This window comes from Zonotrichia leucophrys, chromosome Z, assembly GCF_028769735.1.
Source record: "Zonotrichia leucophrys gambelii isolate GWCS_2022_RI chromosome Z, RI_Zleu_2.0, whole genome shotgun sequence".
Taxonomy (NCBI): Eukaryota; Metazoa; Chordata; class Aves; order Passeriformes; family Passerellidae; genus Zonotrichia; species Zonotrichia leucophrys.
The window spans coordinates 45,268,181-45,286,574 of NC_088200.1; the positions used below are offsets into that span (position 1 = coordinate 45,268,181).

The 18,394-nt window shown below is 37.7% G+C and overlaps 1 protein-coding gene across 1 annotated transcript in view; it reads left to right on the top strand.

Moving 5' to 3' along the window:
• The window catches only part of FOCAD (focadhesin), an 86,867-nt gene that overhangs the window by 51,822 nt on the left and 16,651 nt on the right, over positions 1 to 18,394 (top strand). Inside the window, exons 23-30 of the mRNA XM_064736046.1 lie at positions 6,571 to 6,663; positions 8,592 to 8,680; positions 10,720 to 10,761; positions 12,032 to 12,140; positions 12,646 to 12,762; positions 13,128 to 13,366; positions 14,792 to 14,881; positions 17,538 to 17,685. Of these exons, the coding sequence (XP_064592116.1) occupies positions 6,571 to 6,663; positions 8,592 to 8,680; positions 10,720 to 10,761; positions 12,032 to 12,140; positions 12,646 to 12,762; positions 13,128 to 13,366; positions 14,792 to 14,881; positions 17,538 to 17,685 (927 nt within the window). The remainder of the gene's footprint in view (positions 1 to 6,570; positions 6,664 to 8,591; positions 8,681 to 10,719; positions 10,762 to 12,031; positions 12,141 to 12,645; positions 12,763 to 13,127; positions 13,367 to 14,791; positions 14,882 to 17,537; positions 17,686 to 18,394) is intronic.

Below are 18,394 nucleotides of genomic sequence, written 5' to 3' on the forward strand. Positions count from 1 at the left end.
AAGTGTGACAGTAGAACACAGGCATGTGCCGTGTATAATGCATGTGGACTACATTCTCATCCTGTGGCACACCCACATGGCTCCCTCTGGGCTTTGCTCTCAGGTCCTGCTTCAGCATGTTCACATTGGGTTTGTCCTGGGTAACTCTCTCAGTCTTTCTGGAGCAAGCAAGCTGGTTCTGACAAAGTTATCTGCAGTGTAGTTTGCATGAAGTTCCCAGTCAAATGTGTGCCATGGTGAAGTTGTCTGCTTCTGACTAGTACAGTCTTCTGGCTCTGTACCATCTCTCAAACTCTTCCGCTTTGCTAGCATATGCATATATGTTATCCATATAACATCTTAACAATTTTGGTCCTTCACAACTGAAAAGATACCAAAAATAATAATCATGTTTTATGGCCACAGTAACACCAGTGTCTGGATCCCAGTGGAATTTAGGCCAGGTGTACAAGGAAAAAAGCCAATCTGCACCAGTTGGACTGGAGTATAGAAATCCATCCCTTGCTCTGTATCGTGAAGTCAGTGCCAATAGGATAATGAAGTGCTTCAGATGTAAAGTTCTTGCCTCAAACTAGAAAAATTTAGAAAACCCAGCCTTGAATACTTATCTCAGGATATCTAACTATGTATACAAATTTAATAGATGTTTTCCATCTTGGCATCTTTGCTGCTAAAGGATGAAAGCAGAAACTGAAAATAATGCTCCTCATTATCACAGGAGTGTAAATTAGTGAATGTTTTCTAACTATTTGGAAGCTCCAGTGGATAGCACCAGGGAAAGTCCACAGGGATGTTTCATATGTCAGAGGAACAGATTCAGATTAATGAGTAATGAATGAAGCATCAGCTTCCATAGTATCCAGAAAGAAAAGCTCCTCACTGCATGTAATTACTTCATTCAGAGAGACTTAAGTTCTGTGACAGTGGTTCTGAAGAAAAACATATTTAATTACATTTTCATAGAAGGCATGTATGAAAGTTTTATATCAGTCAAATTACAGTGGGATGCAGATCAGTTCTGAACTTTGTTTTAAACACTTGCCTGTTGCCCCAAAGCATCAAATAAAATCCTGGTAAAAAAAAATATGTACAATAGCAGTGATTATAAAATCCAGCAGCATATCCAAAATTTACTTTCTTGTGTGAACAAGCTATCTTCACAGAAACAGAACCTTAAAATGGTTAGCTGGACAAAACATGGCAGTTTTGTTGTGGAGAATGTGGTGAACTGGATCAAGTTAATGAATACATGGAATGACTGGAGACAGAAATATTTTACCTAGTCTCTCAGTACTTTACCAAGTTGATTTATTTAAGATGTAGTAAAACTAGAAATAAATCCAAATATGTTTATATTTTAAACCTAAACACAAAATATCTTCAGACAATGCTAACTGCACCATCTTAGTGAAAATCTGCAGTAACTATAAAATTTTGATTAAAAAATCAGTATTTCCATTTTCAGTTTACACTACTTTAAGAGTCAAAGTTTTTTCTTGCTCTTTCCCTTTGTACATAGAGACAGGGTGGTCAGAAAAGAGTTCTTTGGGCCTTTGGCTAGATGATAAGCAAGTGCCTGGGTTTATCAAACTAAATTCCATGCTTTAATGTTTGTTTGGTCCTCAATGTTCTTCTGAGGAACAGAGTTTAACAGTAAAGACAGAGAGCCTAAGCTATAAAACTGCCAAATGGGTCAAAAAAACATTGCATTAGCAGGACCTAGGTCCTTCTTATTCTCCCAGTCCTATAGGAGTCAATGTGTCTTTGCAAAGTCATCACAATTCAGCACATCACACTAAGACCTGTGTTTGAGGGGTTTAAATTACCAGAATGACACTTTTTTTTGCTACCGCTTTGACTCATTATTTTGGGAGAGGGAAGAAGTTGTAGGGGTTAATTCTTAAAGCGATGTTTTAAGTAAGGAGTGTTCTATTAATAAGAAGTCTTAGAGTTGCCTTTGAAACATTGAGGTCTGTGTAAAGCTCTGAATAAATTCTGAGGTTGATGTAAATATTAAGAAAATGCAATTAATTGGAGGTAAATGCAATTAATTTTTTGAGGTTAATTAATTAATTAATTAATTAACCTCTAAAAATCTCCAGCAGTTTGCATTTTCTTAGTTAGGACTAAGAAGTCAGCACCATACTGGGATGATAATGTTTTTATGTCTTCAGTGGTTTGATCTGTGCTCACAGCTATAAAATAGGAACCTACAAGTTGTGTATCTGTCTGTATCTGTGTATGCACAATTGCCATTATTGCACTTGGATTTTGGCAGCTGGGGCAAGGTGGGGGGCTCGAAAATACCTGTTTCATTTTCATGAGATTATTTATGTGTAAAACTGTGATGCCTGGTATTCTGCTGGCAAAAAAAGTTATATGATGTTTGTGTGCAGAGGAAAGATTTTCTTGTATGTTGTAAAGTCTTTTTCTTCTTGTATGTTGAAAAGTCTTTTAAAACATAAAAATAATAAATACCTGGGTTTAGCTACCATTCAATCAAACAGTAGCAGCAGGAAAAAGATAATTTACTATTCAACCTTAGTGGGCCATGCTTACTCTATCACCTAGGTGCTGTTCTAGCTGAGGAATTGGATGCATCTGTGATATCTGTCAGCAGGATCAGATTAGGATGCAGAAGGGTTTTTTTGATGCTGCTTGAACAGATATTTCACAGGAAGAAGAAAATAGGATCAATAAACTGTGGTATGTTTCAAATGCTGGCTCTATTGGTCTTTAGTGGTCACTGGTGAGTTGAAAGAGGAAGATCATCATTCCCCTAGAAATGGGGATCTGCTTTTTGATTATTAAACAGATTGATTATTTTGATTATTAAACAGGAGCTTGTCAACCTCTCTCTGAGGGGACATGTAAGTTACTGTAGTGACAGTGGTCAGAAGTATAGACCGTGGGTTTTCTTTATTCCTCTGGCTGTCCTGGAGCACACTGTACAAGAAGTCTCCAAATATTGCCTGTGATTGTTTCAGGTTTTGCAAGTAATGCTTCATAGAAATTCATAGGAACAATTTCTTATCAGATTCACTTAATCTGTTGTGAAAACAATTGGTAATGAATAGTCACATATGTTCACATATGACCATATATTTTGATGGTTCTATTCATGTGTGTTTTGGGTTGGAGTTACTAGGCTTTCAGCTAGCTGTCCATCTTCTTGTTCTTTAGTGGAGGTGAAGAGGACACTTCATCCTGCATGAAAAAGCACAGAGGCAGACTGCTATTGGTACATCAGTGTGGTAGATAGTGGCTTTGGCACTCTGAAAAAAAAACCCCACTGGTGTAGGGTTTTTTTAAATGGAAAATGATTTTGCCTTTGCATGTTTCTCTATACAAGTGCTTTCAATCTGTTGGAAATAGCACAAGTTACTTTTTCCTATGTATGAGTCATATTTGCAGGCACAATTGTAATGATAATTTGCAGAGGTGAGTTATGCAGAATTGACTACTTCCCTACAAGTAAAAATCATATTAGGCACTCTGTATACTCGTAGAAGACCCATTCCCTACGTATTTTTAAAGTGTGTTCAATTAGATGTGCTGTGACGATATGCATCTTTGAAAAGTGAAAAGCTCCTTCTGTGCTTTTCTTTCCTGGTTTGGAAAGAATGTAATCAAGATACTGAAGAGTTTATTCAAACCTCATATGTGAAGTACACTAAGATGACAATGGGATTTTCTGGAGTAGAATTCATTGTACTGTATTGTTCTGTGCCTAGATGGATGTAGTTATGAATATGAACTAGTTTGTGCTGGTTTCTACTACTGAATTTACTGAGCTTATTTCATTCAGTGATAAAACAATATTCAGAAATCGAGTTTCTGGCAGATTTTTGTTTTTCTTTTCTTCAGTCTACTGTCCTTTAGAGAAAGACAATTTTTATTCTCACAAAGAAATGTTTGGGGTGCATTTGGAAGTATATGAATTCAAGTATGTTAAAAAGAGCCTCAGAGCAAAATTCAAAATTAAAAGAGAGGCTGTTTCACTATTTCTTTGATACAGATACATAATGCTAGCCTTATTTATGAAAGCACTGAGGTTTCACTTTATTTATCTCATATGCAAGCAGGGATATATGTCCAAATACATGTCTAAACATTTCACTGGTACAAAGGTGTTATCCCAAACACATACAGGAGTAGTATCTCCTGTGGTTTGTCGGCATTACCTGTCTTGCATTTTAACAACCTGGTCAATGATTTTGTGCCTTTTCAGGCAGACATGTTCTTCTGAAGCATCAGTTGACAGGCGCAGGTTACCAGCTCCAAGTTAGTGCCATTTCTTACTACCTCAGATATCATGTTGGAGCTCTTCCTTAAAAACTGCTTGGCTGCTTGGTCTGGCCAAGTAATGTTCCTAAGAAAAACCCCACATCAATGTGGCAGTGTTCCACAAGCACTTGTCCTTAGTTCGCAGTTCCTTTGAGCCTCATTCCCTGCACTCCCCACCCAGCCAATTTTTCCTTAGACATAAATTGTGCAGTTAAAAAACAGTCTGAACTTCACTTGTCACCTTTGCCTGTGGTTGGTAGTATTAATTACTCAACACTTAGTCTAGTTGTTGTTACCCTTCATATCCAGCAATAGATGACAAGTAAAGGCTACTGGTTTCCTGTACTGACATAGCAGGTTGCAGTACTGCTTGTATGAAAATGTTCAGCACTATGTCCAGTCATTTTCAATTGTAGATGAATTTTGAATGTTCTTTGTTATATGAAGGTGTTCAGTTCCCTCTTTCCTTCCTCATATTCCACATGCATGCAAAATGCTTGCTGCCATGAAGAGAGTTAATTAATGAAAAGCACCTCAGCAGTTCTATTGTCATCAAACACATACATAAATTTTAGGTGTTCCTGGTAGACCATATTGTCTTAGATGTTTGAAATGCCACAAAATGCCTAAAGCTTTGTAATTAATTCCTGCATGAATATTGTATATTCATACAGTATTTTGCAGGTCTGCTTTTGCTGGCTTTCACAAGTGTGGATTACATGGGGAACTTCACAAATCACTGCAAGACCAGTTAAATCTGAATCACAGACTCATTTAGGTTGGAGAAGACCTCATTGGGACCAATCTTTGACCAGTCACCACCTTCTCATCTAGACTATAGCACTAAGTGCCGCATTCAGACATTTGTTGAACACCTTCAGGGATGGTGAATACTCCTCCTCCCTGGACAGTCCATTCCAATGCTTAACAGATCTTTACATTAAGAAATTCCTCCTGATATCCAGACTGAGTCTTCCCTGGCACAGTTTCAACTATGTACTCTTGTCCTGTCCATTATTATCTGAGAGAAAAGACCAATCCCCACCGGGCTACACCCTCCTTTCAGGTGGTTGTAGAGAGCAGTAAGGCCCAGATGATCATCTTTTCTCCAGGATACATAGCCCCAGCTCCCTCAGGGAGTCCTAATAAGCAGGACTTGTGCTCCAGATGACTCACTAGCTCTGCTGTCCTTCTCTGGACATGCTCCAGCATCTCGGCATTCTTCCTGAAGTGAGGGGCTCAGAAATTAAGACAGGATTCAAGGTGTGGTCTCCCCAGTTCCGAGGACACAGATATAATCACTGCCCTGGCCCTGCTGCCACACCATTGTTGATCCAGCCCTTCTTGGCCACCTTGGCACATGCTGACTCATGTTTAGCTGTCTGTTGATGTGCAGAATTACACTATATAGTCTAATGCACAAGTCTGAAATAGTTTCAGAGTAGAGGCTGAGGGGAAGACTGGACTTGCTGCAGGTTTCTCAGGAAGCCAGAGAAAGTAATTCTGATTGGAATCTTGACTGCTCCTAAACTTTTGGAGGAATTGATGGGCAGACATGAGGTGTGAATATAATTTTAACTAAAAGGAAGGACTAGTGTTTATTAGTCATTATTAGGATGAAATTTCCTGGTTTTTACTACAGGTCATATTTGTATTGTCTACAAGATGGAGTATGTTGTTTTTTTTAATTGACTTTTAGAATAGTTTTATTTGTATAGATGTATTAGTACAAGTCTTTCGGGTTCACTGAAAGCAGTGAGCATACAGCTTTAGGATGGTCTTTTGTTTTTGGTTAAAAAGTCCAAGTGAAGAAAGAATACTGACTACTTTACATAGATAATTAGGGGCATAAAATAAAGATGAATAAGTAGGAAGACTCCAGAAAATAATGATACAGGGGGAGGTGAGTTATTTATCTTGGTTAACAATGCTTTTAGAAACTTCTAAGATCTTCACAAACTGTGAAGAAACATTTGCCAGTGCTGCTAAGTGTTGTGCTTATTGCCTCATACAGTTTCACAGTCTCTCTGGGATCAATTACTTGTGGCACCGCCTCAAGAAACCACTTCTGACTGGCCTGGCTAATGAAGTTGAAAGTAACTTGGTGTGGGTAAAATCAGAAAGGAGAATAAAGTACCTGATCATTTTAATTTCCTACAGCCTTGTGTAATGGGCCGTGGAAATGAGTGAATGTTTGTCTGCAAATCATAGACTGGAGAACATAGATTCTGCATATATTGGACTTAATGTAACTGCTTCTAACCTTTCTGGTGTGTTGCACAGGTTAATATTCAGCCTTCTGAATGGCACCACTCCATATTGCTGCCACAGACCTGGTTAGGATTTATGAGTCGAACCTACAGTGCAGTCCTGCAGGTAATTTTGAGGTGTATATTATTGTGGACATTCATGCTTATTCAAGTGGTACGGGTTTTAATTTTACCAGAAAGAGCTGGTAACTCATACAAGTTAAAAAAAGTAAAGCTTAAGGTGCTTGATTATAACATTTATAAAAAAGAAATAAAAATGAGTCTTCAGCTACTAACAGCACAGTCTGGGATGCTTTATAGAAGTGCAGTTTCTATTTACAGTTCAGGTTCATGCAGGTTTGTTCATGTGTCAGCTTACAGAAAGTGTCAATTTTTAAAATTTTTAGAAGATGAAATGTTAGCTAGAGCTCTAACCTATTGCTTGCATAGAAATTTTGATATAGTAGTACCATAAAGGAGACAGAAGCTATTGAGATGATTCATTAAAAAGAACTTCCCCTTAATCAGCATGTCATTCTACTGCACTGTAAGAGACTCCTCTTTCAATTTTTTCTACCTTATCTAATGATTAAGAAATATCTTAAATTCTCTTATTAGGTTAGCTGACCTGGTATCTAGAGCAATGTAGTATAATTTGATTTTCAACAGGAAAATTATCTAAAAAAAGTTTAGCAAATAGCTTCTTTCCAGAATGCTCTCTTTGTGCTACTAGAAGGGTTTATTTGTTTGTATTTCCAGGCCACATCAGCTGTTTTCAGCACGAGCAGCTCAGGTTGCTAAACAAATTCTAGAAGCTTTGCTTCTTGTTTTGCTGTGCAGCAAAACATATGCTTCTTTCACATTTTCAAAACAATTTTTATCTTGACCATCAACAAAATGCAAGATCCTCTACCAAGCCAACCCCATTACAAAATAAACAGCAACTATTCAAATTGCAGATTTAGGTCTTGAGGGACATTGTCTCTTGCATTTAATTACTTTCTTATTTTTCTTCCCTTCCAAGGCAATATTTCACAGAGAGCTTAGCATGTACCAGATTTTTTCTAAAGGATCAGTAGGATTTCTTGCCATTTTACAGGACAGTAGAGCCTGTGTTTGTTGCTTCTTACTTAATCCTTACACTTTTCTAGTACATTTCCTCAGAGGTGGCCAAAAGAGACTGCAATATAAGATAAGTGGATATATATGGATAGTACATAATGCAGTGTTTCTGAGCTGCTACACTGCCTTCTTTTTAGCCAGTGTGTTGATGTACTCCTTTGGAGTACATCTTTGGAGAATCTCTGTGGAGGGTCACTTTTTGAGTGAGACCTGGATTGTCAAGATTCACTGTGTTGTATTTTCAGGTTGATATGTACATCCAAACTACAAGCATTGAATACCAAAAAATACAGCATGTGTATTTTTTCATTTAAGGCCTAATAATCTGCTAAGGAGCAGTAATTCACAACCTAAACAAGTTAAGTTATAGTTCTCTTGATTTGTGACAGAATGTTAAAACAAAGCTGCTTTAGATATTTTTAGATAACATATATGTTACAACATGTTGCAGCATGTTAGAGGGCAGAATCTATATCGCCTCTTCAAATGTACAGAAAGAATGGTGTAGGAAATCACAGGGAAGTCAGTGTTATGTAAAGTAAAAGAATGAGGAATATTGCCCTAAGTAGAGCATCAAGAAAGCAATATTTTGCTGTTGGAATCCATTTTAGCTATCAGGCTTCTAAAGCTTGGTCCCTGCTTGTTGTAGCCCTTCCCAAGGGAACTTGGCTCTGCATGTACTAGATAGATGCCTCAGTATTTGTGGTCGTTTATGCCATCTGCAGTTTGTTTTTCTTACTCAGAACAAAAAATTATGGATTCTTCTCCCTAATATATTGTGTATTACAGTGGGACCCCTATGCAAAGCAGTCAAGGTCACTTATGAACTAGCCCTTAGGTTAGGCTACATGTGTTTCCTGAATGTTCTCTGAAGAAATATTATGTAAATAAAGCTTATAAGATCCATTTTTTACTTTTTTTGCAATTCTGCAGGGGAGGCAGGCAGAGCTGGAGATGCAGTTAAAACATGGAAAAGAGGATCCTGAAGAGGTGCAGTACAAACAATTTACAGCCTGGCTGTGGTAAGAAAGTGCCTATGTGCTCCTGACCACTTGTAGTGGCAAGTAAGGGGACAGAGGAGGACAAGGTTTAAAAGCCTTCAATTTTACAAGTTTAAAGACTATATGAGCACTAATGAAAAAAGAACCTGAAACTCAGCAACAACCAACCACCAGATACAGTGACCATAGTGGGAGAGGCAAGTGGAAAGGAGGAATATTGGGTAATTGTAAGGGTTTCCATATGCGTGGGTTCCCCTCTGCAGAGCCTGAAAACTTTGTAGGGTGAGCAGCTGGAAAGAGTGAAGTAATGCCGTGGTTTTATAGGATGCTAAAGGAGAAGGGTTATGCAAAGATAAAAATTTCCTTCTTGAGAGTTTAATGAGCTATTTCACTGAAAATACCTTGATGAAAGGAATGCAAGTCACAATCTGACATATGTCATGGTGGACTGATGCTAAGTTACCATTATTGAGTGTGAAAATTTTGTTTAAAGCAAACACATGATGCACACCCTGATCCATATTCTGCACTAATTCTGTTCTTGTCAGATGAGAAGTGTTTCTCAGTCAGGATTTAGCCATGTATGTGCATGGCCAGGAGAAGAAGGTGCAAAGTGGGAGGCTTTACAAGAGAAAAAACTATCTATCCATGGACAGTATAATTATCTCGGTTTGTGCTTGTTCTTAAGTGTATTGGAATCAAAATATGTACAAAGCCAAAATGCTTTTTGTGTGTTTCAATCTAAAAGGTGTGTTATTAAGTCCCACTCAAGAGGAATTCAGAAATTGTTCTGAATTCTAGCTAATTCTGGAGTAGATGCTTGCTTTGTAAGATCCAGAATGCTACAGTGTTGTAGAAAAGTACTTTATTAGTAACTGATCCTTCTCTTGATAGGGTATAAAAAGGCCTGTAGCAATGCTGCTTTCATAGATTTCTCCTGAAAGAATTTCTGTTCTTTATTTCCTAAATGGTGATAATGTAAGCTATGTCAAAAGTGAACAGAATTCCCTTTATCAGGAAAAAAATCAAAGCAGGAAATTAACTGGAGCCCAGTAGTAGCTTTAGTTTCTTTTCCAGTTCACAATTATTTGCTTGGTTCCTCAGGGCCCTAACTTCAGCATCTGTTAAGCATTTTTGTTGCTCACTAGGGTTAACCTAATTGTGGACAATGTGGTATAAACTTTAGTGTTAATCCTTTATTATGTAAATTTTGCAAATATTTTTGGTGCAGTTTTGCATTGGTGTTCACCAAGTTGTAAATGCTTCTAGTGTGGTGGCTTTGAAACTGTGTAAAAGCAGTGTGATTGTGAAGACAGATGTGGGTAGATTTCTTTGAAAGCTTGGGTGTAACTCAGTCTTATAACATACAGCTCTGTTTTAGGGGACATGCATTTTCAGTCTAAAGTTGTTTTTTTATGTAGAATGACATTCATGGCGATGACAGAATTTTATGTTTTAGAATAGAGGATCTCTCTCCTCATCCACACCTTTCAGTGTAGGAGATTGATTGTGTCTCTGCTTTAGTCTTGATATGAATGCAAAATGAAACAATTGAAAACAAGTAGCTTGTTATAAATCAACTATAATAATGTGTAAGAAATTGTAACCACTCCTATGGCTTTAATTTAAATTGATTCAAGTTTATATACCATGTTATAGCATAACTGTCTGTAGTGGTTTCCAGAAATAAACTGTAGAATAAATTGTAATCGTTGTCCTTTATAAAGCATTCAGATTTCATTATGCTAGAACATAGCACAATGATCTGGAAGCTTAGGCGTTTGATGTGCTCCTGAACCAGCATTTTACAAAGAGTGGTATTAAGACAAATAAGAGCCCTTTATGAAACACTGGGAGTGCACATGAACCTGAAGAAACTTGGGGTGGTGCAAAAATTTCTTACCGATTAAAGGCTTGTAATTATTTTGCACTGTCTTCTCATCAGCTGATACAGTTGTTAACCTGTAGATCACAGCCTCATGTAAGACAGAAGAGGAATTTAGCTGAGATCATGCTATACAGTAATAACCGTGGTGTAAATTCTTTCTGTTCTCTTGCAGGGTCAGAGATATGTTGACCGATGTCATCAAAGGTGCTTCCAAGTAAGGACTGCTAAATTACTACAGATGATGTTTTTTTCCCATATTTTGAATAAAGAGTGGGACACTGCTTCTTTTCCTCCTAGATCTTTTTAAGATGATTTTTGCCTTCATTAAGTTTAAAGCATCCAGGTTTTATGAGTGTGTGGATTTAGAAGTTTCTCTCTGAGGTACATAATAAAATGTTGCCTTTTAGAAGCTTAGGAAATTATTTAAGGCAAAAGATACTGAGAGACTTCAAATAACTTAACTAAGTACTTTGTAATTATTTGCAAGTACCTCTTATCTGAGAGAAGGTAATTTCACTGTTCCAAATGATGACATTCCACTAAGATTCATGTTTCTTGTTTTAAAAAGCAAAATAGAACTCCAGAAAATACTTTTACTGTGACAATGATGTCTTTGGATCTGGAATAAATGCCAGGTTGGCTGTGTAAATATATTTTCGCAGCAGCAGTCAAGGAAGTTTTTAGAAATTGAAGACTGATGTGAAAAGTCTATTGGCCTGTAAGTGGTCTTGTACAGTCAAGTTGTTCAGGTGCTTTTGTAAAATGATGTAAGAGAGTTCCATCAGGATTATATTGCAGTTTTTTTTTTTCTGGGAATGACTAGAATATCAACATACTTCCTTATACTAAACTGAACACAGGTATGTTTTCTCTGGTTTTTGTCAGATTTTCTTACTTGATTTCCTTACAGGTTTGCACTGTCATAGAAGTGATTAATCCTATCATTTTCCATGATGGTAGTGTTTTTGTAGTGTAAGGAAATAATCAGAAACTTTTTTTTAAGCTGATAATAATGGCTGCTCTGCTAAATCTTCTCATGCTGTGAAGCGGCATCTTGCAATGAGGTGGCATCTGCCTCTCCAGCATTCTCCATTTGAAGATGTTTTTGTTTTGTCCTCTATGGAAATGGTACTGGCTAAGGCCAACTGCTGCATTTCTGTGAGTGCTACTTGCTCTGCAGGGTAGCATTCCTTATTATAGTGGAAGAAAGCTTCTGTTTTTATACAACTGTGTGTGTAGTAGCCTTTATATAAAAGACAGACAAGAAAAAAAAATACTGAACACTTCTTCCCTCCATTCTTTCTCTAATTCCTGAAGATGAAATGTAACAGATTGCTGCTGAGCTAGAAGAGAGCCCGATGAAGTTGCTAGGGGCAAAGATCTTCCCTTCTGGATCATCTGTAGCATAACTTTTATGCTTTGATAAATGTTTTGTTGCCAGCATCTCTACCGCGTTTCTTAAATGTTTTCTTTTTTCTCTTCAGAGACAGCCCAGTGGTGAAAGGAAACTCTATTTTTGCTTTAACTGGCCTTGCAGTTGCTGTAACCAAATACGAAAGCAGCCTTTCTTCAGACACTGAAGGGGTACCTGAGGTGAGTGAATCTGGGGGAGGTCCCTTCTGTTTGTGGAATACAGAGAAGTATTGACCAGGTGTTTGGGGGGGCTGGTAAGTGCATGTGAAGTACTTAACATTTTCAAGTTCAAATTTCATCATACTCAGTGAATGCCATCTGTCACATTCTGTGGTACCCAAGCAGGTAGGGTATGCATGTGCCTTGTCACAAGAAGCATAAAATCTAAATGGTCATTTATTTGGCCATTTTGACAGATGAGATAGAGGTCACTCTATGGACACTGAGGCAGCCAAACTCTTTCATAATTTCATAATTTTTGGCTCTACTGAATGGTACTTGTTCAAAAGTAGTGTCTGGAGAGCCAGCACTGACAAATAAATGATGATACTTGCCCTACATAGGAATGACAAAATAATCTCATTCATGATGGATCGCAGCTGGAACATCATCAGCTGAGCTTCTGTTTAGGCAGAACTTGCTTTAAGAAAAAATAATGATGACCAATTGGGTTTGATTTTTATAGACGGAACCTGATTTTATTCCTATGAAACAATGGATTTCCATGGTCACAGAGACCCTCTTGAGTATTGTGAATAGCCGCTACCAGCCGAAAGGTCAGGTCTTCCCATGGTTCTACCAGGTATGTGCTGTGGTACTAAAGGCAAGGCAATATATCTATATTTCACACCTGGAGTTCTAATAATGAAGTTTCCTGGTTCTGTTTGAGCTATAGTAGTTGGAATAGGGGAAAATCAAGACTCTTCTTGCTCTTGTTAATTTTCTTTCATTGTGCTTTCTGTTTATATTTGTGTTTGCTTGAAGTTTTTGTCTTTATTATCAAAACGGTAAAAGCCACACGCAAGGAATGTCGGATTGCAATGCAGCTGTACTGCTGTTTGCTCTGTAGGTGTTTATTTTAAATTCCTCAAATGCTCAGTGTTGTCACCTGGAAAAGGCATAAGAGAAAAAAAATGCTCTCTTTTATGTTTTTTTGTGTTTTTCTAGAAATCTTACTCAGGTGAAAATACTGCTAGTACTATAGCTCGAACCTGTGCAGCCACAGCTTTGTCTCTCCTGGTGCCAATTTTCATTGTATCATGCAAGGAAAAGATTGAGGAGGTCCTGAGTATGCTGACTGACAGGTTACCTGGGAAGCCAAATGCTGATGAGTCTCAAGCTGTTCAAATCCACATGGGTCTTGGTTTGGGGATGTTCATCTCACGTTTATATGAAGAAAAAGTCAGGTGAGAACTGCCATATTTAATGTAGTTGCATAGGTAACTTCCTTTTTCTTCATGTGGCCTTAAGATCTGAGGAATTAAAGTATTTACAAGTCATAGGCAAATGATTCTTGAAGGGTTTTGTGATGTTTCTTAAATGGTGCCTCTTATTATCAGTCTTCCCCCTCTCCAATTTAGACCCCTCCAGAGCTATCCTAGGTATTTTGTCATTCCTTCAGGACAAGTGACTAATTTTCATAATATCCTAAGGTACAGAGAGCAAAGCAGTCAGCTAGAAGAACAACAGATTTTTTAAAAGGGACTAGTTACACTGGAAGACATAGTTGTAAAATAATTCACAGCCCTCATTGGTTCCTGTGTAAGTGGTGCTCTGGACATGTGACAGTGTTCACTTACATCATGTGAGTTACAAATGTGAGGATGGAAGGAGTGTAATGACCTGTCTTTAAAGCATGCTGTTACAGCTGTGTTGGCAGCACACAGGTGTTCTGAAGTTGTTAGAAAATGCTTCCTTTTAAGAAAGGTTGGCCTCACTTGCAAATTTCTGGTGATTCCTGAGAAATTAAGAATTAGGTTTGGCTTTATATTCCTCCAGAGTTTTGACTACTAGGGATTTTTTCTTCTTGTATACCCATTAAAAAAAAAAAAATTAATTAGTGTACAAGCACAGGTACCAAACAGATTTGATTGTCATTGTTAATTTGCTCAGTGAAACTAATGTTTCTAAGGCATCTGATTTTGATAAAACTGAAGCATTGCTGAATTCTAATCTTCATGTTTTGGTGTCTTGATGCCTTACTGCCACTGACTCGGTCATATAATTTGGGAATGGACTACCTTTGGATGTTTAGTCAGTGGGACAACTGAGCTGCATACAAGCATTAAAAGGCACTTAAAGAGAATGAAGTTACATCAGCCCAGTATTTTGGAGTATGTGAATCAGTATTTTGGGGGTTTGTGTTTGTTTCATTTCTGTGGTGAGGGATGTTAAGTGAATACATTTTTCTAACCATTTCTTGCAGACTAGTTTTACTCTTTCACTGCACTGCATGGTTTGAAAGCTTAATCTTACAGATTCTTCAAAGCATTGTAGTGCAACAAATCAAAACTCATAGGAATGTAGCTATAGCTTATATCAGATTATAGATCTAGTTTCCATTAAAGATGTCCAGTTCATTATGAAAATTGAGTATATGTTTTATAAGAGGGGTTTACGTATGACATCTTTGGAGTGAGATATAAATGCGTCTTTTTTATCAGTAACTTAGGCAATGAGGTGGAGAGAGATTGACAAAGCTAATAGTGTGAAATGTCATGAATTTTCAGCTTATGAATAGTTACACATCTAGCTGAGATGATGTTTATCAAGTTCCTTTTTCTACTGGATTGGATCTTTTTTTTTGTTCCTGTTTTGATTTGGTTTCGTAGTGATTTACCTGGTCAACAGATGAACTTCGTTTTGATGAAATCCCTGGATGTGTTGGAGAACTGTTGCTTTGACACCAGTCTGGAGTACAAGTGAGTTTCCTTTATTACTGGTGATACTTTATTTCGAGCTATACCTTTTAAATTCACACTTTCTCCCTTAATTCTACACAGAAAAGTATAAGAATAGGACAAGGAGACAGCAGGTTCTGAGTACTTTGCATATAATCACCAGTTCAGGCAGGCTGGAAAGGCCCTTTGGAGGTATGCTCCCTAAAACAGAGTCAGTCACAGACTTTGCATTGCTTAAGTTTTTACAGTTAGAACTTGAATCTCCTTAGACAATAAAACACCTGTCAGTTGCCATGAGACAGCTAACTTAGCATGGCAGGATGTTTCTTCCACAGCAGTCATTTCTCTTTCAAATCACGGGAGGAACTGCAGTATCTTGAGTGGCTCAGTGTGGGTGCATAAGGTTTTCTTTCAGTTTGAGCATTACTCTGCCCAGCTCTTCACTTTTCAAAAGACGCAGCAATAATTCCCATTTTCCTTTGCCCTCCTTTCTCCAGTGCACTTTCTGAAAAGCTCTGAGGAGTCATAGCTGTGCACCATTGGGCTGTGAACCTGTACAGCTTAGTGAGGATTTCTGTTGCCTTTTGAGTGGCACAGGGTGAGACACACAGTACACAGAGACTCTACCAGCTGCGCCCCTTTGTCATGCCTATTGCTGGTTTGTGCAGCCTGTTAGCTGGAGATCAAAACCTCAGGGAAGAGCCAAGCCAGACTTTTCTGGCAGCAAGAGGTTGCCAGAAGAGTATGAAACAATGGCAAGCAGGAGAGGGAAGATTGTAGAGAGGGTTTTTTGTGCTGTCTGTGGGTTTAAAGGTTTTTAAAGGTGTCTAGTACAAGTTCTCTCTGTGAGCAAAGAAGTAATGTCGAACTGTAAATGTTGCAGAGTTGTCCAAGTTTTGCATTTCTACTTGTAACCTGCTGTTCCAAAGGAAAGTCCTTTCCAGCCTTTTCATCGAGTGTGACAAAGGCATGATTAGCTGTGAGGCATGAGCATTTTCACCAGTGTTTCACTCCTGCTAAATCGGTGATTTTCTTTTTCACAAAAAACAGGCTGACAGTGTTTTGAGCATAGGTCTGCTGAGCAGTGCAGGTGTGGCAATCAGTGCTGTCCAGGCTCAGGCTGCGCCCAGTGGAAGGCAGGACTCCCTGCAACCTGATGCTTTGGCAGTAAAGCACTTAAAGTGTGCTAGGAAATTTGAGATATCATGTAGATGAAAAATGCCTAATACTCATTTTATATAGCTCACAAATAAGGCAGCCAAATGAGAGCAATTGTTAGTTACAAAAAGTGGGGCAGAGAAGGTGAAGTTTTATTCTTTCTTTAGTATCCAATAATGTGCCATGCCCTTGTTTTATTGGCTAGTCATTAATCATTAATTCAGATATATCAATTGTTTAAAAAGGTTTGTTTGGTCTTTGCTGAAAAAAAATATCACTCCCAAGGCACCCCTCTGTGTCTTCTAGCCATGCTCAATCATCCTTAATCCCCAGTTACTGTAAAACATTATCTTAAAAATATGACTGAAATTATTTTCAGATGTCTCTTTTTTACTTACCTGAGTAAAAGCAGCAGCTTTTTTTTTCTTGCTATTTTTAAGTTGGATAGAAGAATGCCTAAGATCCTAGCCATGTCCATTTCACTGCTTGCTGCTTGCTACAAGCAGTGTCAGTGAGATGTGCATGGGGGGAAAACAATCATCTACAAATAAGTGCAACTGGGGATGTGTACCAGTGAGAGATCACGTTGAGAATGAAAACTGATTAAATAAGTGTCTGCTATGTTTTAGTATCTCATGATGAAAGCCAGAACTGTTAGGAAGTTTTCTGACAAACCTGATGACTTGGAACTTGTTATGGGAGCACATATGCAGAATTTAGTAAAAGATCTTTGGTCCAGAATGGAATTTCTCAACAAAAATCTGAAAGAGAGGTGGAGACTGTGGAGACGTTTGTGCCAGCTGCCCTACTAAATTATGTCCTTTGAAACTACGTTCTTGTTGCAATTTTAAGTATCCTCAGCATCAAACAGTTAGTTGTGCTGGATATGTCTACCTTGATGAAGCTGCTCCACTGTAGCATATTTTAGTACGTACAAGTTAGAATGCACACCTGACCATTCCTGTTAGGAAATGCAGGTGAATACCTTGATTTCTTACCTGACTAAGAAAGCCAACTTAGCAGTTCTCTGGCTTAATTTTATTAATTTTTACTAATTTTATTACTTTTGCAAGTGAAACAGCTCTTGAAGGGGTCTGACAGCAGCAGATGCTAATTCACTCATTGAACTTGCGTTTAGTATGTCTAATTGGGATTTCCTAGTTTATACTATCAGGACACACAGAAATTTGGATCAATACTTCCTTTATACTAGTTTATGGCACTTGTTGTTGGGACTACTGGTTCTTCAGAGACAGAAGGAATAGTGAGGCTGTATGTGTAGGACTTACTATTTAAATAAACACTTTCTTCTTATGCTCTTCTTTTGTCTGGTGTTTCTTGAAAATGATGTGTGAAATAAAAAGCATTTGCAAAATTGACTGTGGTAATAAATTATCTACAGGGCTAGTTATCAGGCAAGGCCAAGAGGTCTTCTTACTCACAAACTTTATTGGGGTTTAAAGGGAGTTCAGAGCAGCCAAAGCATACTTAATCTTTTCTCTTTTGTTTTCTCTTAAAGCACTGGATGTATTTTAGGAGTAGGACTTGTTCTTTCATTTATGAGTCACAGTAGCCAAACAGAATCACGAGTGCATGTTTCTGCTTCATTGCGAAAACTCTACAAATACCTGGACAGCAGTGAGGACCAAACCAGAGGAGTCCAAGAGGTATGACCTATTTTATCACAAATTTTAAGTCTTCCTTTTATTTTGTTTTGTCCCTTTAATAATTACAGTCTTTTTGCTGAAACTTTTTTTATCTGTGATACTGGAAGGCTTAATTTCTACTTTTTCTTTCACAATGTGTGGGTTTATGTCTGCTGGGAAAAAAAGTGATAATAACAGCAATAATAAGAATAGAATAATGTGTAATCTTGCAAAGACATTAAAAGAAACTGCCTGAAGATAACAGAAATGATCCTTTAAAGGTCTTTAATTCCTTAACCCCAAATAAAACTGTTGAAAGTTGGATCATGAGTAACTATGAATATGGGTCTCTTACATACAGTTGTTTACTGCTCAGCTGATCTACTAAAAGTAGACAACAAGTTACTCTCAGAGAGAACTTAAATGCTAATACTTCATCCTTTCAATATGTCTTCTGTATATTTCTTTGAAATTTTGTGTCACTAGCTAATGTGAATTCTGTACTTGTGCATGCTGCTATGGCCCCATTAATGTTTTCTTTATGTTTTGAAAACTTAAACTGAGCCCTGCATTTCAGGGAGTTTTTTTCCAGGATACATCCTGTAAGTTTTGACATGGTCCATATACTTAGCCTATAACTCTGCTGAGGTAAAACTTGAGAATGAAAGCTGATGAAATTCAAATAGTTTGCCACAGAAAACAAAAATCAGAACAAGCAAATGTTTTGCAC